At 33.8% G+C, this 16,605-nt stretch overlaps 1 protein-coding gene across 2 annotated transcripts in view; it reads left to right on the top strand.

Annotated features, from left to right (window-relative positions):
- The window catches only part of PLCZ1 (phospholipase C zeta 1), a gene marked incomplete at both ends in the record, with an annotated part of 38,295 nt that extends 22,555 nt beyond the window's left edge, over positions 1-15,740 (top strand). The window contains 6 exons of one of the 2 annotated variants that reach the window (XM_081059596.1): positions 1,015-1,171; positions 5,256-5,372; positions 6,410-6,582; positions 11,181-11,313; positions 14,741-14,890; positions 15,655-15,740. In XM_081059596.1, the coding sequence (XP_080915722.1) occupies positions 1,015-1,171; positions 5,256-5,372; positions 6,410-6,582; positions 11,181-11,313; positions 14,741-14,890; positions 15,655-15,740 (816 nt within the window). The remainder of the gene's footprint in view (positions 1-1,014; positions 1,172-5,255; positions 5,373-6,409; positions 6,583-11,180; positions 11,314-14,740; positions 14,891-15,654) is intronic. The other variant, XM_081059595.1, reaches the window with a different exon arrangement.
- Between the last annotated feature and the right edge of the window lie 865 nt (positions 15,741-16,605).

Here is a 16,605-nt window from a genome sequence, read left to right as displayed (position 1 = left end):
AGATAGAGAGATAAACAACATGTCTCTGTTTTCAAGGAGGTCATACTGTCAGAGACAAGAAAATCACTGTTTATGATACATAGTGTTATAAGTATACAAATTAGCGTGACGTAAGAGGTATATCAGGTTGTAAGCGACACAAAACAAATTCATGTGGTTTAAGTCAAATTAATTAATTTTTTGGCCCACTTAATTGGTGCACATAAATGAAAAGTTTAGGGAAAGGGATTCTAATTTCAGGAATGACTTGGTATAGTGTGTCAAACAAAGTCCACAGAATTTTATTTCTTCCTCCAATTTTAGCCTCACTTTCTCAGTATTGGTGCAAGACTTTGCAAAGCTTTAGCTTTGTCTGCTTTCAGGCTCAACGCCAATGGAAGGCCTATCTATCTTTCAACTGATCCCAGCAAATTCTTCTCGTACGTTGGCTGTGACCCGTTATATACACATTACTGAACCAATTACTGTTGCTAGGGGAATGAAAAGCTTTGATTAGCCAGGTCTGATCCACATTATCGATACTTAAGCACATAGATTGAGCATGAGCAAGAAATATTTTCCCAAAACAAAACTTGGGAAGGAAATAACAGAAGTGTAAAGGATATGGATGCTGGGCCGTAAAAGGGCCAATGTACATTATACAACAGAAGTTACTTCAGAATGTTAGATCATACTGGAAATATGACTTACTCATGATTAAAATTCCTAAATTTATAAAATTAATAAGAACAAACTGAGGTCTTTGGGAAAAAGGAAATGATAATTGTCATCCTCAATACTTATTACATCAATTGGGATTTTTAGGTTTGGGCTGTTTCATATTAAGTACTTTTATGATGATTAAATACTATCATCATAAAAGAAAAGCACATAGACCCATTCTAGATAGTTGTTAAGGAGATAATTGTATGAAAAGACTAAAATTATTGATGTGAAAGCATATTTTCTTTGTTGAAAAGAAAATTTTTCAAATGATTAGTGCAAAAATGTGAAATCGTTGTGTTTTATTTTTACACCACGAAGGTAAAATTGGCTCTGGCCTTATCTGATCTCGTCATTTATACTAAAGCTGAAAAGTTCAGAAGCTTTCACTATTCAAGACTCTATCAACAATTTAATGAAAGTAATTCTATTGGGGAGTCACAAGCTCGAAAACTTTCAAAGTTGGCAGGTAAATTCTTATGATTCAAACAGATGAAGTGTTTAAACAAGTTATAGTCACTGCTAAGGTGTCAAGATTGGTCAAAAATATAAAAAACACATTCTCATAAAATTTCAATATACTTACCTTAATTTTAAAAAAGGGTTAAATGCCTCAGGTCACAGTAAATTTTCTTTCACAGAATTTAACCAATAATCAACTTATTTAAATCATGAAATTTTGACTGAGAATGTGTAGTGTGGATACATTGGTAGGTGGGGCTGTGGGGAGTAGTTTATATGGGTGAGCAGAGAGTGACCAGGCTGCAGAGGAAGGCAGGGTCAAATTGCAAGTAACCTGAACTTTATCCTGAGATCAAAGGTCAGCAGGAGAAGAGTGAAATCTCAGGAGTTACCTGATCCCCTGTGTGTTTCTGAAAGATGCCTCTGATAGCACTATATGGGTGAGACTACCTGTAGGGAAGAAATGATGAAAGCTTAGGGAGTGAGAGTGAATAGGGTGAATGTTGTGGACTCAGCACGCATCTAAGAGGTAGAGTTAAATAGACCTCGAGGCTGTATGTCTAAGGTGAAGCAAAAGGAAGAAATGGCACCCAGGCCAGACTGCCAGATAGCTGTACAGTGTGTACTGCCACTGCACACCAGTCGAATTACATGCATCTCTGCATCTTCTTTTGCCTGCCTTCTGATTCTAAATCTGAGGTGAGTTACTCTGTTTGGTAAAGCCCAAGATGCACGAAAGCCAGGGAAAGAGAATGGGAAGCAGACCCTACCTTTTCTCAGAGTTACATGGCGGGGAATATCCTTCACTTAAAAAAGGGATGGGTAAATAACCCAACAGTCAAGTGACTCTCCAGAATCTTCTGAGAAAGAAGATTGTATAGAAACACCTCTTGTATAGAAACACCATGACAAGAAAATCAGCGTCTGCAACTGACTTGAGAAAAACTGTTGGCTGTTTGGAAATGTGGATTCTGATATATCTGATGGTTAACCTCATTAGGCTGGTCACTGGTACCCAACGGTGTTGAGGTACATGTTAGCTGATCTCCTTAAACTGCCTCATAGACAGACCCTGGATATTTTAAGGCCTTTTTAAAACTGCACGTTATGACCAAAAATCAATTCAGTAGGTCTGGACCACAGTTAAAATAAGTGAAATGGAATGGAATAGAATGGAATGGAATGGAATAGAAGAATGGAAAAGAGTGTGTTATATGTACTAAGAATAAGTATTTTTTCATTTATGATTTATAATTGTGTGTGTATATTGTATGTTGGGTCATGATATAACACATATTTCTTACTGTGAAGTCTTATCAACAGGGTTTGAATTTGAATGACCTACTTTATTAGTGTCTGTCCTTTCAAACTATTGGATGTTTTTTTGTTGTTCAGAGGGATGGAATTTTGGGGCACAGCAAATTAGTAATAATTCTTTCAGTCTTATTATATTAGACAGTTGCTCAAACTCTGAAAAGGGACTGGGTAATTCTGAGTAGAGTTATAAAGTGTATCATCCCCATCTCTTTAGAAAGAGTATAGAGCGTTTTTCTTGGACCCAAAATCAATAGTAAATAATTAATGATGTGGGCCAACGTGTACTGCAAGGATATTCATCATTATTAAAAACATAAAAATCATTCAATTTATAATAATGAAAAATCAGAAACAGAACATTTCATAATATAACATTTTTCAGTCATTAAAAAATAATGTGGTAAGTGACTGTTATTGAAATTGAATGGTTTTCATGTTATTTTAGCAAGTAAAAATGGGAAAGTTTATAAAAGCAATATGATTCAGTTAAAAATAAGTTAATACGTATAATAGAACAATGGAAATATATATACCAAGAGGTTACCAGTGATGATTTATTGAGTAAAGAGATTATATGTGGTTTTATTATTTTTTTAAATTTGATTTTCTCATTTATCTAAAATGAACATGAATTTCATTTGTAATGACATAGAATGTTTAATTCCTATAGGTTAATATCAGAAGTAACAATATCATATCATGTTAAGGATCCTTAGTGACCATTCATAGTTATCATTTTGAAGATGAGAAAAATTACGACCCAGAAGAGTACATGTTTTACTAAAAGATAAAACCATCTAGTTTAGGATTGGGTAAGGGATTGTGATACTAGGACACGCAATGTTTATTTATACATAAGTAACTTTAAAATATACTTTCAAGGAGTGTATAACTTCTAAAAATGAGTGCTGATGAAGATAACTGTAATTAATTTTAATTTCAATAACTATTTTTTTTTATTTGATAATGCTTCCTAAAGAATAGTATTCAGGATGAGAGTGGCAATGATTTTGTTCTAGTTTGACTAGCAAATGTAGTGGGGCCATAGGCATTAATCATTTCTCCCATGACTGGTCGCCATATTAGCAGGAATGGTTGTGAGAACACGATCTGCCTAGTGAAAGAGTAAAAACCTTGGAGAAACATAAAATTTGTGTTCAGAAATTTGAAGGAGTGTTCAGTGGTAAAGGATGTAAATTAGTTTTGCATCTCAAGTGATTTAAATAGAATATTTGACAATAGAACCTTGTAAAAATATATATTAGTAGAAACAAAGAATATACTGGGGTGCCAAAAAAATGTATACACATGACTTGTATTCATCTTTTGTTATTAGTGTATATTGAGTATTACAATTTTTTTTGAGATTATCAGATTTATATATTTATTCCTTGATATACTTATTATGTTTCCTCTTTTGAATCTCCAAAACTATTAACTAATTGAATAGATCCATACTTTCTTGGAGTATTACAATTTTAATACTGTTTTATCCTTTCTTAAAATGTGTACACTTTTTTTGGCACCATCTGTATATAGATACTCAAGTAGAAGTGTGTGTATGTGTGTGTCTGTACACTACAAGTATAGAACTTATTTCAGTAAGAAAAGCTTTTGAAATAATCAGAAGTATTGGGAGGTAGCAAGTTGTCTTTCAATGGAAGATTGCAAACAGAGATTGAATGAATTTGGGGGTAAGATGTTGTGGTCATTAGTGTTAGGAGCTTAATTGCATAACTTTAAGGTCCCTTTCAACCTTGAGAATATATTAAATATTCAACCAGATTAATTTGTATGTCATCATATGGCTTTATATGACTTACATGTGATTCTGTCCTAATGTGAAAACCAAAGAAAAGGCAAAATGTGGAAAGATATTACCTTTGTTTTAAAAAAAGGGATGCATCTTATTTTGGAATTTTGTATATCCTTATGTCAAAGTGAAATTAATTTCGATATAAAAAAAAGAAATATGTTATCTAATCATTTTTATCTCAAGTGAATGATTACTATAAAATTGTATAATAAATTATTATTAACTTCTCAAGTTTTCCATGAATTTCAAATATTTTTGCCAAGACAATACATATAAAAATTGCTGACATTATTTATTGTAGAATTATATAATATACGAGGTTGGACAATTAAGTTCTGGAACTCATCTTAGAACAAATGTTACATACCTCATTCGTGAATGTCACTAAGGTCACCTTTGAAGTACTCCCCTTGGGAAGTACTGATGCCAGAGCCTAATCCACCCTTCAAAGCAATTTTGGAACTCTTTTTCTGGAATGGCCATCAGAGCTATCATCGTATTACACTTGATGTCCTGAATGTCATCAAAATGTCTTCCTTTCAATATTTCCTTTATCTTTGGGTAAAGAAAGAAGCCATTGGGGACCAGATCAGGTGAGTAGGGAGGGTATTCCAATACAGTTATTTGTTTACTGGCTAAAAACTCCCTCACAGACAATGCCCTGTGAGCTGGTGCATTGTTGTGATGCAAGAGCCGTGAATTGTTGGCAAAAAATTCAGGTCATCTAACTTTTTCACACAGCCTTTTCAGCACTTCCAAATAGTAAACTTGGTTAACTGTTTGTCTAGTTGGTACAAATTCAAAATAAATAATCCCTCTAATATAAAAAAAAGCAACATCGTTGCAACAAGCTCTTGAACTTAATTGTCAGACCTAGTGTGTGTGTGTGTCTGTGTAAACAAAATCATTTATTTAATTTATTTGAAATCTTTCATATTGTTTTCATAATTTTTTTCAGCCCATGAATTTGTTTTTCATACCCTGAAGTTCATTACCAGAATATATCCCAAAGCAACAAGAACAGACTCTTCTAATTTTAATCCGCAAGAATTTTGGAATGTAGGTTGTCAAATGGGTATGTTATATAGGATATTTAGCTTTTTGCAGAAATAAGATAAAATGAATTTTTTAAATTAAAGGAAGATTCTTGAAAAGAGCTTCTTATGAAAATGTCTTTTTTTTTTTGGCCCTGAGTGTTTTGTGGTCAGGCAATAATAATCATTATTTTCAAGAGTTGAAGTTATTCCTAACGGTGCTGTGGAAGGTAAATCTAGATCAGAGTTGGGGGAATGGAAGTTAAATTCATCAACAGTTAGCATGGGAAGTGTAGGAAAGGAAAAAAAGGAAACCAAAACAGATGTAAGAGGAGAGTGAAGATCAAGTCCGTTGCCTAAAAGATTTGCTAAGGACAAATTAAATTAAATTAAGTGATCTCTTTACCTTTTATACTTTACAACAATTTCTGCATTTACAGTTGAAAAATGAATGAGATCGCATAGCTCCCTGGTTCAAAGCACTGGCATTAACCAGTCAGAAAGTGCCAGGTGTTAATCCTTCTGCTACTGCGTTGTGGCAAGGCCTGTAGGTTTGCAAGGAGGGGAAGAGCAGGGTTAGGATGGTGGTGGTGGGGGTGTTGGGCAATGCATACAGTGGTTATTCACCAGCTTATATAAAGGTATTTCTATATTTTAACAACATTGTTGCTCTGCCTCTTTCTCATTTTTTCCTCAGTTGATTTTGTACCTGAAAGTTTATGGTATAGTTGCTCTTCCCTTCCAGCATTTAATGTATCGATTTTCTTTATTCTCATATTTCCTGGATGCTATCTGATATGTACATTACTATTATATAATCTCTAATGTATGCCATTTTCATTCTTTGACTCGAAGCTAGAAAATAATTTATAGATTAAATTTTGAAACTCACCTTCATATGTTAACATAGACATGGCAAGAGGAACTGCTTCTCCATCATGAATTATTGGCTGATGAAGCTTGCTCTTAACATGTCTGAAGAATTCTAACCCATGATTAGGTTTCCGTGAATCTACTAATTGTTTCTGTAGCCATATCCTCTATTTCCTGACAATATCAAAATCCTTTTTTCTCACAGTGGCCTTAAACTTCCAGACCCCTGGTCTGCCTATGGATCTTCAAAATGGGAAGTTTTTGGATAATGGTAGTTCTGGATATATTTTGAAACCACAATTTCTAAGAGAGAGTGAAACACAGTTTAATCTAAATGAAGTACTAGAAAACAATAATCCAGTTACACTTATGATAAGGGTAAGAATAATTAACTTTTTTTTCTTATTTGGTTATTATAAAAGCTAGATAGTATACATTCACAGTTTGAGTTCCATTGATTTCCTTTAATACCTTTTAAGTTTACTCTGGTCTTTGTGGATATTATAGGTGAGTGGTGTTTTAGCATACTTCCATATTCCAAAAATCTCCTTCTGTTGACTTTGAATGAATGACTACCAGCCTGTGAATAGGAACATTGAGGCTAAAGCCTTCTCCTCTCCAAAGTTTATTTATATTATCCCATCGTCTTTAGGCATTTAATATTAGGAGATAGAGGAGTCTGAGTTCAGCCCACCAATTACTTTGTGGGTATACTGCTTTTTTCTTCCATAACTTTAAGGAGTTTTACCAGGAAATTCTAGGAACTATTTGATTTTCATTAATCTCCATAATTAGACTTTTGTAGTTCAGGACTTCCCCCGCCCCCCTTATGTCTCTGAATATTCCTTGATTACTTAGAAACCAAAAGTATTCATATAGTTTCTTTGAGTGTCTTCCCTTCATGTTTACTAGTTTGTGTCAATTCTATCATTTTCTTGTTTCCTCTCATTTGATTTTACTCTTTGCTGATTCTAATGTAGATATGAATTTTTCACCTGTCTTATTAGTTCCTCCCCCAATTTTTATTTACCTCATATAACTTCCTTTTTATTTATACCCAGCATCCTTCCCCCAACTATCTTGTTATTCCATCTCTCATCTTTTGTTTTATTACATCCATACCTTGTATAATTTCATAGCAAAAGTAGTTGTCTAAAATGTATTGTTTCCCATAAATACATTTCTAAAACTTTCTTCTATAACCTAAGTGCCATTTTTGTTTCCTTTGTTTAAATGTCACCCCATCTTTTGAAAATCCTTAGCTTTTTCTCTCCACTTAATTATAAGCAATTCTAGTTTAGATTGTATCTGCACCTGTTGTTTGCAAATAAATTGGGTGAGTTTGGTCTCTGGATTTCTCTCTATTTAACTGGCTGCTACTAGAATCACATGAACTATCTCAGATTTTATTCTGGAATTTTTGGTACTTATATTGCCGTTCCTGGTCAGTTTTATTGTGTCTCATGTTATATGACTGAGTGTAGTTCTGCTGGCTATACTGACCAATGAGAGCCCTCCTGCTCCTGTCACCTGGCTGTCAGAGGGCAGGAAATTCTACAACCTTTAGACTGCACTTCTCCCACAACTCTTCACATCTTAGCTCCTTCCTCTACTGTCTTAAAAGTCACAGTGGATTTGGGGGCACCACATTTATCCACTTCAGGCCCTAGCCATTTTGTTTTGTCTCAGTTGAGAATGGGAAGAAGTTTAAGATCTGTTTTCCAAAGATTAATGCAGGAAGAGAGTACAGGAAAGAATGAATGGGACAAAAATGATTCTGGCCACCATAGGAAATAGTGTCAGTGAAGTATGTAACTGACATTTTTCCTGATTGTTAGGGATTTTGTGACTCTAAAAGAGGAGCATGTAGACAATAGGTAGAAATTGTCTACAGAACTGGATACAGCCCCAAATCAATTAAAAACTAGTGGTAGTTCTAATGAGAAGAAGCAATGAATCAACCACCTTTTAAGATGCCTTCCTACTCCACACAAATCTTGCTGTGCTTCTGGGGCTTTTCTTTCTCCTTTTCCCCCCTACCTCCTAAGCAATTCTTTCTCACTTTCATTTGTTAGCTCCTCTTTCTCTACCTTCACTAAAATATGTATTAATATGTTGCCTAAGACTTTTTCTTAATCCTCATCTAGAACGAAATTATCTCCTTGTGTCCTTTTATACATGTGCATGGTTTCAACCACCAACAAAGCTCAAATCTTTAATCTGGCCTCATTTTGGGAGTATAAAAACATATTTTTAATAGCCTACTCAGCCATTCCACCAAACTAATCACTGTTCCACCAAACTAAAAATATTAAAGCCTGAACATCCCTTCCTAGTCAAATATACTTCTATTTTATTTAAATCTCAATGAATTGAGTCGAATTCATATCCCCAACTCAGGATAGAAAATTGGGAGCCATTCTTCACTTCCCCATCTCCTTCACTTCCCATGTTCAGTCAATCTCAAAATTCTGTGCATCATACTACTCCTAAATGCCATTCTTATCTATTCCCTAGGTTTGATGTCATTTGCTGTTGTCCTTTTTTAGGAGTTTGTTACCTGTCATCACATCTATTCCTTTAGCTTCCTAAGGGGTTTTCAGATAACCTGTGTCAGTCCACCTGATTCATCTTTCACATGTTTACCAGAGAGATTTTGCTATAGTTCTAAACTTATACCTATTTAATACTTATTTGTGTCTTCTGCTTGCTTTCTTAGCCGGGCCTTGGCTTATTTCTCTAGCCCCATCTCTCACTACTTCCAGCCTTTCACCTAAGTCAGTAACCATAGGAAAGCCTTTTCTGTCTATGATGACAACTCCATGTATTGCATATGCTGTTTTCTTTGGACTATTCTTCCATCTTTCACTGGCTATTGTGTTCTGACTCATTTTTCAAGACTTAAGTGTCACTTCTTGTTGGAAGCTTATTCCTATGCTTAGTTATGCTTCATTTTATAATTTTCTTCTGTTTTTTCCAGACCACCCTATGCATGTACTATGGCACTTATCACACTGCATTGTCATTGTCTATTTACTTGTAATTCTTGTCATTCTCTCCCATTTGTCTAAGGATCTTTTAAGGATAAGGACTGTGTTTTGTTTGATCCTTATCCAGAGGGCCTGACACGAAGTGTATGCTCAATACATGTTGGTTAATTGAATGGATGGTTTCTTTTTCAGGTTGAAAATGTTAAAGAGAACATACAAGCTCACTGAGAAAGTGAAAATGGAAGATAGCTAGTATGCACACATGTTTACAAATGCCATCTGTTTATATTGTGGGGGAATCTCATGTAGGGGTGTAAGTGGCATGGTGTGAAATAGACCGGATTAATGATTTTCCCAGAAAGTTGCTACATAGCTATGTGGGTCTTTCCTTCTTGCTTTGATCATACTAGGGAGCTTTGTGATTATATGATGATTTGCACAAATTGTGGAGGGCATGACTTGGAATTCAAAAAACTTAGTTTTGTATCTTTCTTATGCCCTTGATGACACCATTCAACATTTTTGGTTTACTTGTTGTCATCTGCAAACTAAGAGTTTTGAATTATGTCAGTTATTTTCAAGCTTATGAAAACTATGAAACCATTTTTTAAGCTCCCAATCTCATGCATAAGGACAACAGATGAAAGTAGACCTACTCTTGTTGACAGCTGAGGGTTTTCTGTTTGACATCCATCCTCTGCATTTGTTCCTTGAGGGTTTTGTGAACCAGAGTGTACAAATTATTTGAACAATAATCTCTAAATTATTTTTCAGTTCTCACATTCATTTATTATTATTTATTTATTTAGACTTTTTATTTTTCTTTCTGTCATGAGGGGCACTAAAGGAGAACCTTTTCCTTATTGGTAAAGATCTGTTATCTGTGGAGCTGATATTCAGCTAGTGGGCTTTGGTATTGGTGTATTAGTTATTTATGACCAATGTTCTTTCTAATTACCCTAATATCTAATTCTGTTGATTGATCAATGCCCATTTCATGCTAGTTGTTAAATATTTGCACAGTCACTCTAGTTTCTAGCTAATGCCATGATGTGTGGCTGTAGAAAAGGAAAAAATTATATATTGACACATTCTTGTTTTTTTTTCTTTTCTCTTCCTTCTTTTTCTTTTCAAACTTAATTTTTTATTTGTTCCTCTTTATTACAATCTTCAGAAATTGAAATCATGCCTCAATTTTTACATCGTACATTTTATAAATTAGTGCACTTCAAATATTGATTTTTGTTCGAGCTTTTTTCTTTAAAATGAAACAAATCTTTGCTTCAACAATTAGCTTGACTAACAAAAGGCTAAGTAAAATTATTATTAATTACTTTGTTAAGCATTTTTCTGATACCCAGTACCCAATATGCATATGAAATAATTGATTTTGTCTGACTCAGGTTACTTTTGATAATATAAGCAAAAATGGATACTGTAAAATTTTGTGATAAATTATCTAAACATATAAATTATACTAACAAATACTATCTAGGAATTTATGTGATACTTTCTCTTACATTTCAGAAGTAATATTCATATTGTTTCTTATATTTTTTGCTGTATATATATATATACAATACAAATTTGAACATAGTTCATGTTACCATGAACTGTGTAACTCAGCCTGAGTTACAGTATAAGGTGATCATAGCAATGCCCTTAAGCAATACTTTTTAACAATCATAACAAATACTTGTAAAATAAAAACACATGTTGAACCATAAACTTTGTACAATATGATTTATACTATAATCACATATCAGTAAAATTGAATAATTTAGACATGTTCTTGGTATTCATCTATTGATACTTGAGGATAAAAGAGTTAAATTTTAAGCTTTACATTATTTTCCACTTTCAAGTTTTTTAGGGTAACTGACTTATAATCTATCATTTTTTTGGAATACATATTTTATTGTGAAATTAAGTAGTGATGCAGGTTGATGTTCTGTGAAATTCTTGTATTCAAATATTTTTGCACAGCTCATCAGTGGTATCCAGTTGCCTCCCAGTAATCTTTCGTCATCTAACAAAGCTGACACATTAGTGATGATACAAATTTTTGGTGTTCCGAACGATCAAGTGAAACAGCAGACTCGTGTAATTAAAAGAAATGGTGAGTTCCTAATATATTTCATTGAACTTCTATTAAACTTCTTGTTGGAAAGCTTAAAAATTATATATTGATAGAGTTTTGATACATATTTATTATTCATGAAGCAAATATTTTGCATTATGTTCAAGATGACAAAAGTGTTATGCAGCAAAAACAATTTAATAATGATTTAATGCATTGTTTAGATGTATTTTCAGTTTACAGATACAAAAATTTATCTGACCTGAAACATTACTACTTTTTTTCACTTTTTCCTCATTTTTCTGTTATCCCCAATATCACTGAATTAAGAGAGACATTTGATGGCTGAAAATCTACTTAGCTTCTAGCTTCTGTGTAAAAGAAAGAATTTATGATTATTCTGATACAGCATGTTATACATTTTTACTTCACTACTTGCATTATTTTACATGAAGTTCTGTGGCTTCTGACTCATGCTAAGGATGCCACAGAAACCTACTCATACAATGTTTGGATTCACAATTCAGTCATTTTTGCCAGAAGGGAAATACAAGAGTGGAAGAAATGACTTTGGTAAGATTTTCAGTATTCTAGAATCCCATGATATTTTATGTAATATAGTACTGACATTGCCATTTCTTCTCAGAGGTTTAAATCAGTAAGGGAATTACAAAAGTATAGATTCCTAGGATTAACCCTTGGTCAGGATCACCTTGGAGAAGACCTTGGAACTGATCCTTGAGTCTAGAATGTTCTTTGACTGGATATTCCCAAAGTATATTGGACTCCATTTCAGAGTCTAGAAATATGCTCCAGGCTAAATGGCATTGACAGAGAAGCAGGTGAAGTTTTATTAGTGTTTTTCTTCTTGGCTGATAATCCTTTTTAATGCTCACCAGCTTCTTGCCCCCGTCCCCGCCCCAACACTTCTCTGGCATGGCGCTAGTGCAAACCGCATGGGAAAAAAGATTTGGAAAGTTTTGCTACTTCCTTCTATGTAATCCATGGGAAAGGATATTGGTGATGACTTACTGCCTTAGTTGATACCCCTTAGAGCTGAAGGCACATTACAATGACAATATCTGTGAATGGTGACTGTTAATATCAGGAAGCTTTTAGTAATCGATCTCTTGTTCTCTCTATCCTCTTACTTGAATCTTCATGGCTAAATGCACAGAACATTTACCTATTCAGTGCATCCTGTATAATACTACGATATTCCCTGGGTTTTATGGGAATATCCCTGCAGAAATTCAGTTTGGTTCATCCAGCATTACTGAGCCCATCATTAAAAACCTGATGCTAAGTATCAAGAAGCTTAAAATCTTGGTTTATTAGATGTATTATTATGTATGTCCCAACTAACACTATTGTAGATAGTTTACAGTTCAGTATGGGAGATAAGATATAAGTAAACCTATTACGATAAAGAGAATTGTAGTGGAAAGAGTGAATTTGGAGATAGTTCTAGAGGAATGAATAGAATTTTTTTTTTTTTACAAAGATTGGGGATAAAAGCATTTAAGGCAAAACGTGTAATATGAGTGCTAAAACATGGAGAAGACAAAATTCAAACATGCTAGGGAAAAATAAAGTCAAGTGAGTGAAATACAGGTTACTTAAGAAAGATTAGTGTGAGATAAAATAAGAAAGTTATATTGGGGATGGTCATGGATAATCGTGAAAGCCATGATAAAGCGTTAGGAACTTTCTTTTCTATAGAAAATGAATAAAATTAAACATTTTTAATCAGGGCTATAACACTAATAGAATTGAGATATAGGAGACTTGCTGCAGATTAGATAAAAAGTGTATGAGAGGGAAATGAGAAATACAAAATAGAAAATAGGATATAATTTCACTGTTAGAGGATATGGAAATCAGGGTAGTAAGAAGGAATTGTGATACAAGAAAATGAATGGAGGATGTATGTGAGGAAGACTAGCAAGAGTAAAAGTTTAGATAGCTGGAAAAAAGGGATCCTAAGACAGCTTAGCTTCTAGGGTAATGGCAATGAAAGACATGAGAGTCTGGGAGGAAAAAGATCACATTTGGATAAGGTGTAAAAATCATTATTTTTGATTATGCTAAGGAAATTATATTTCTGACTATAAAATTTGGTATTCTATTTTACTTTTTTTGACAACTAAAAGGACTTTCTCATAATATATATGAGTGTGTGTGTGTGTGTGAGAGAGAGAGAGAGAGAGAGAGAGAGAGAGAGAGAGAGAGAGAGAGAGAGAGAGAAAGCATTTGTAGTAAAGAGTGTATAGTAAAGTGGTGTTGGAAGAAGTAGGTAGAATAGATCAGTATAAGAATTTTATGCAGATATTTTGCAGTGTCTGTGAAGAATTGACTCTTAAACCTACCCCTGTACTCCATGGAATTATTTCTCTTCTTAGGGCAAGGTAATACCGTCATTATTACAGCATGGTTCAAATTAGTTTTATGTATTTGTGGATCTGAATCCTGGATTACTGTCCAGTAAATGTTCATATGTGAACGCAGACACACCACAGAAAACATAGATTAAAGTATAATTAGCCACAAATTTTTCTGTGTTTCTGGAAATGTAACTCAAAGAACAAAATTTGAAAAAAAAAAAAAAAGAGCAAAAGCTATTGACACAACATGCATAGCATTTCCTTTGTCCGTGAAAACCAATGTGTATTGTTTCTCTGTGAACCTTCAAGTCTTTATTAAGTACATTATATTTGATCTGGATGTGAATTTCTGGATTCCATTAATTAAATTATGCTTAAATATTGGAAGGTTTGCATTACACTGTGACACAATTTGGATTACTTGTTGTTAGGATGATCTATTTTGCTAGAGACCTGCTTTACTCATCAACTTTGGACTTTAAAAACAAGTACTTAGTTAAAAGAAAGGTCAAGAGCTGGCTTTAGAGCACTTATTATCTAGTTTTCAGGCCATCGTCTATCCATGGAGCTCTGCTCATAATAGGACATGGTATAAAAAAAATGATGTTACTTCTTTATGTCTCAAGTTCTTTGTTAATGAAATGCCTAAACACAGCAGTCATATTGCATACCGATTAGACGTTTCTTCTCTGAAATTAGACTCCATTTATTTGAATTCTTGTCCCACTACTTAATGGATGTGTATGTAAAGCTCTTAAGAAGTTATGTGGCAGCTTTCTGGCTCAGTTTTTTCATCTATAAATGTGGATAGTAATAACCTTCTTATGGTTGTTGTGAGGATTAAATGAGATTATCTACTTCAAGTTCTTAGGATACTACCCAGCAATAGGAAACACCCAATAAATATTGTTATTGTCATTATTGTTTTCTCAGTGGGTGTATTAAAAATTGAAGTGCTCTAAAACACAAGCTATTATTATTAAAGTACTGAAAAGAAAAATTTTGGAGAACAGGTATTACTCATTTTTCCTTAGAAATAGTGTCTATGATTCTTTGATACTATCTGTTTCTTTATGTTTCAGCTTTTAGTCCAAGATGGAATGAAACATTCACATTTATTATTCAGGTGCCAGAATTGGCATTGATACGATTTGTTGTGGAAAATGAAAGTAAAATAACTGGAAATGAATTTCTTGGGCAATATACTTTACCAGTTCTATGCATGAGCAAAGGTAATACTCCTAAAAGTAAAATGATTGTGCTGACATTTAAATATAAGTTGAGTTTACCGGAGACATGCTTTGATATAACAAATACATCTATCCATGACAGCCAGATGTAAAGGACATTTTATGTATTGACACATGTTTTGTTTCGATGGAATTATAGAAATACAGAATGTGAGATTGGGGTGTGGGATCTCTAGGAAGACTAATTTGACAATCTCAGCATGTATGAACATCTCTTGGATCATAGCTTTTTTGTTTTATTTAAGAATAGTTATAACTATCATAAAGAAATGAAGGATGGGAATGAAAGAGGAGGGAGAGCCAGTGAGTCATTCTTCCCACGTGAGGAGAACCAAGACTATTCTTTCTTGACTCTTTTCAAGGCTGCATTTATGTTACAGTTACCTTGCAGGGTGATTTACACTGTACTCATAATTACCTCGTCTCAGTATGTTTCCATTTCTAACACTCCCTGAGACAGACCCAGGAAACAGAATCTGAAGCAGATGGGTGGTGGCAAATTTTGGAGATGCTGCACTATGAGGGAGGAAAAGCGTGAGCTGTCTGCTCAGTGACTCAGTAGGAAGTCAGAATAGAAACTTAAATATTTCAGTTTTGTGGAAAATTAATATAAAAGATAAATAGAACTATACAGTCATAGTTTTCAACGTATGCTTAATAAAGTATGTTCTTTCTCAGTAGCACTGTAAGACTATTGATGGTTAATTTAGTTTGACTGTTCTAATTAGATACGATTCCCTTTGCAGGTTACCGTCATGTTCCTCTGTTTTCCAAAGTTGGGCAGAGTCTTGAGCCTGCTGCACTGTTTGTTTATGTTTGGTATGTCAGATAGCAACCAATAGTACCTGACATATTGTTAGGTATACATTGCAATAAAACAGCCAAGATAAATTTTGTCTACTTTTTTCCTTTTTTTTAAACACAGAGCAAAATGACTATTTACAAAAATAGAAATATTGAGCGAATTCACTTGTAAATATGCAACATAGAGCAATGGCAAAAAAAGAAAAGAGAAATTTCAGAGTTTCCTGACTCACTGTGGCATTCTTGTCAGTCAGTTTCTGCTGCCTCTCTGCTGCTGAGGCTGCTCTTTCAGCTGGCTTGTATCACTTTTAATTAATAGAACTTAACAACCTTTTAAAATATGTCTGATTGTATAGGATACTTGTATGTTGGCAAATCTTTGGCAGTATAAAAGAAATGTGAAATCTAAGAGTGTCTCAACTTTTCGGCACCCATTATTGCTTATTGTAGTGGGAAGGAATTAGATTTCCAGGCATTTTGGGTCCTTTTATATCCTAGATAGCCCCTTTTATATCCTAGATAGCCCCTACATTCTCTTGCTAGTTCTTAAATACTGTGCACTGGATTTGGTACCCTGTAATTATACAGACATTTTTATGAGTGCATATGAAATTGATTTGTATTCAAACTGTATTCAGACTCCATATCTATAAAAAAGATCTACTGTGTGGATTTACATGCTTAGATCTCTGAATGGATTTGCAACATTTCTGAATCTGTACTAAATGTAATTTGAAGATTGTCTCTTGATTAGAGATAAGATTTCTGTGCTGTTTCATATGCTTAGCTTCTCACCATCAACAGGACTTTGCTTTACTAAATGTCATGTAGGGAAGAATGTAGTTCCTTATTAACCATTCTTCAAAAACCAAGCTTATTAATACTAATTGTAC

The sequence above is a fragment of the Rhinolophus hipposideros genome, assembly GCF_964194185.1.
Source record: "Rhinolophus hipposideros genome assembly, chromosome: 9".
NCBI lineage: Eukaryota > Metazoa > Chordata > Mammalia > Chiroptera > Rhinolophidae > Rhinolophus > Rhinolophus hipposideros.
Note: the sequence above shows the minus strand (reverse complement) of the source record. Positions and strands in the feature narration are given on the sequence as shown.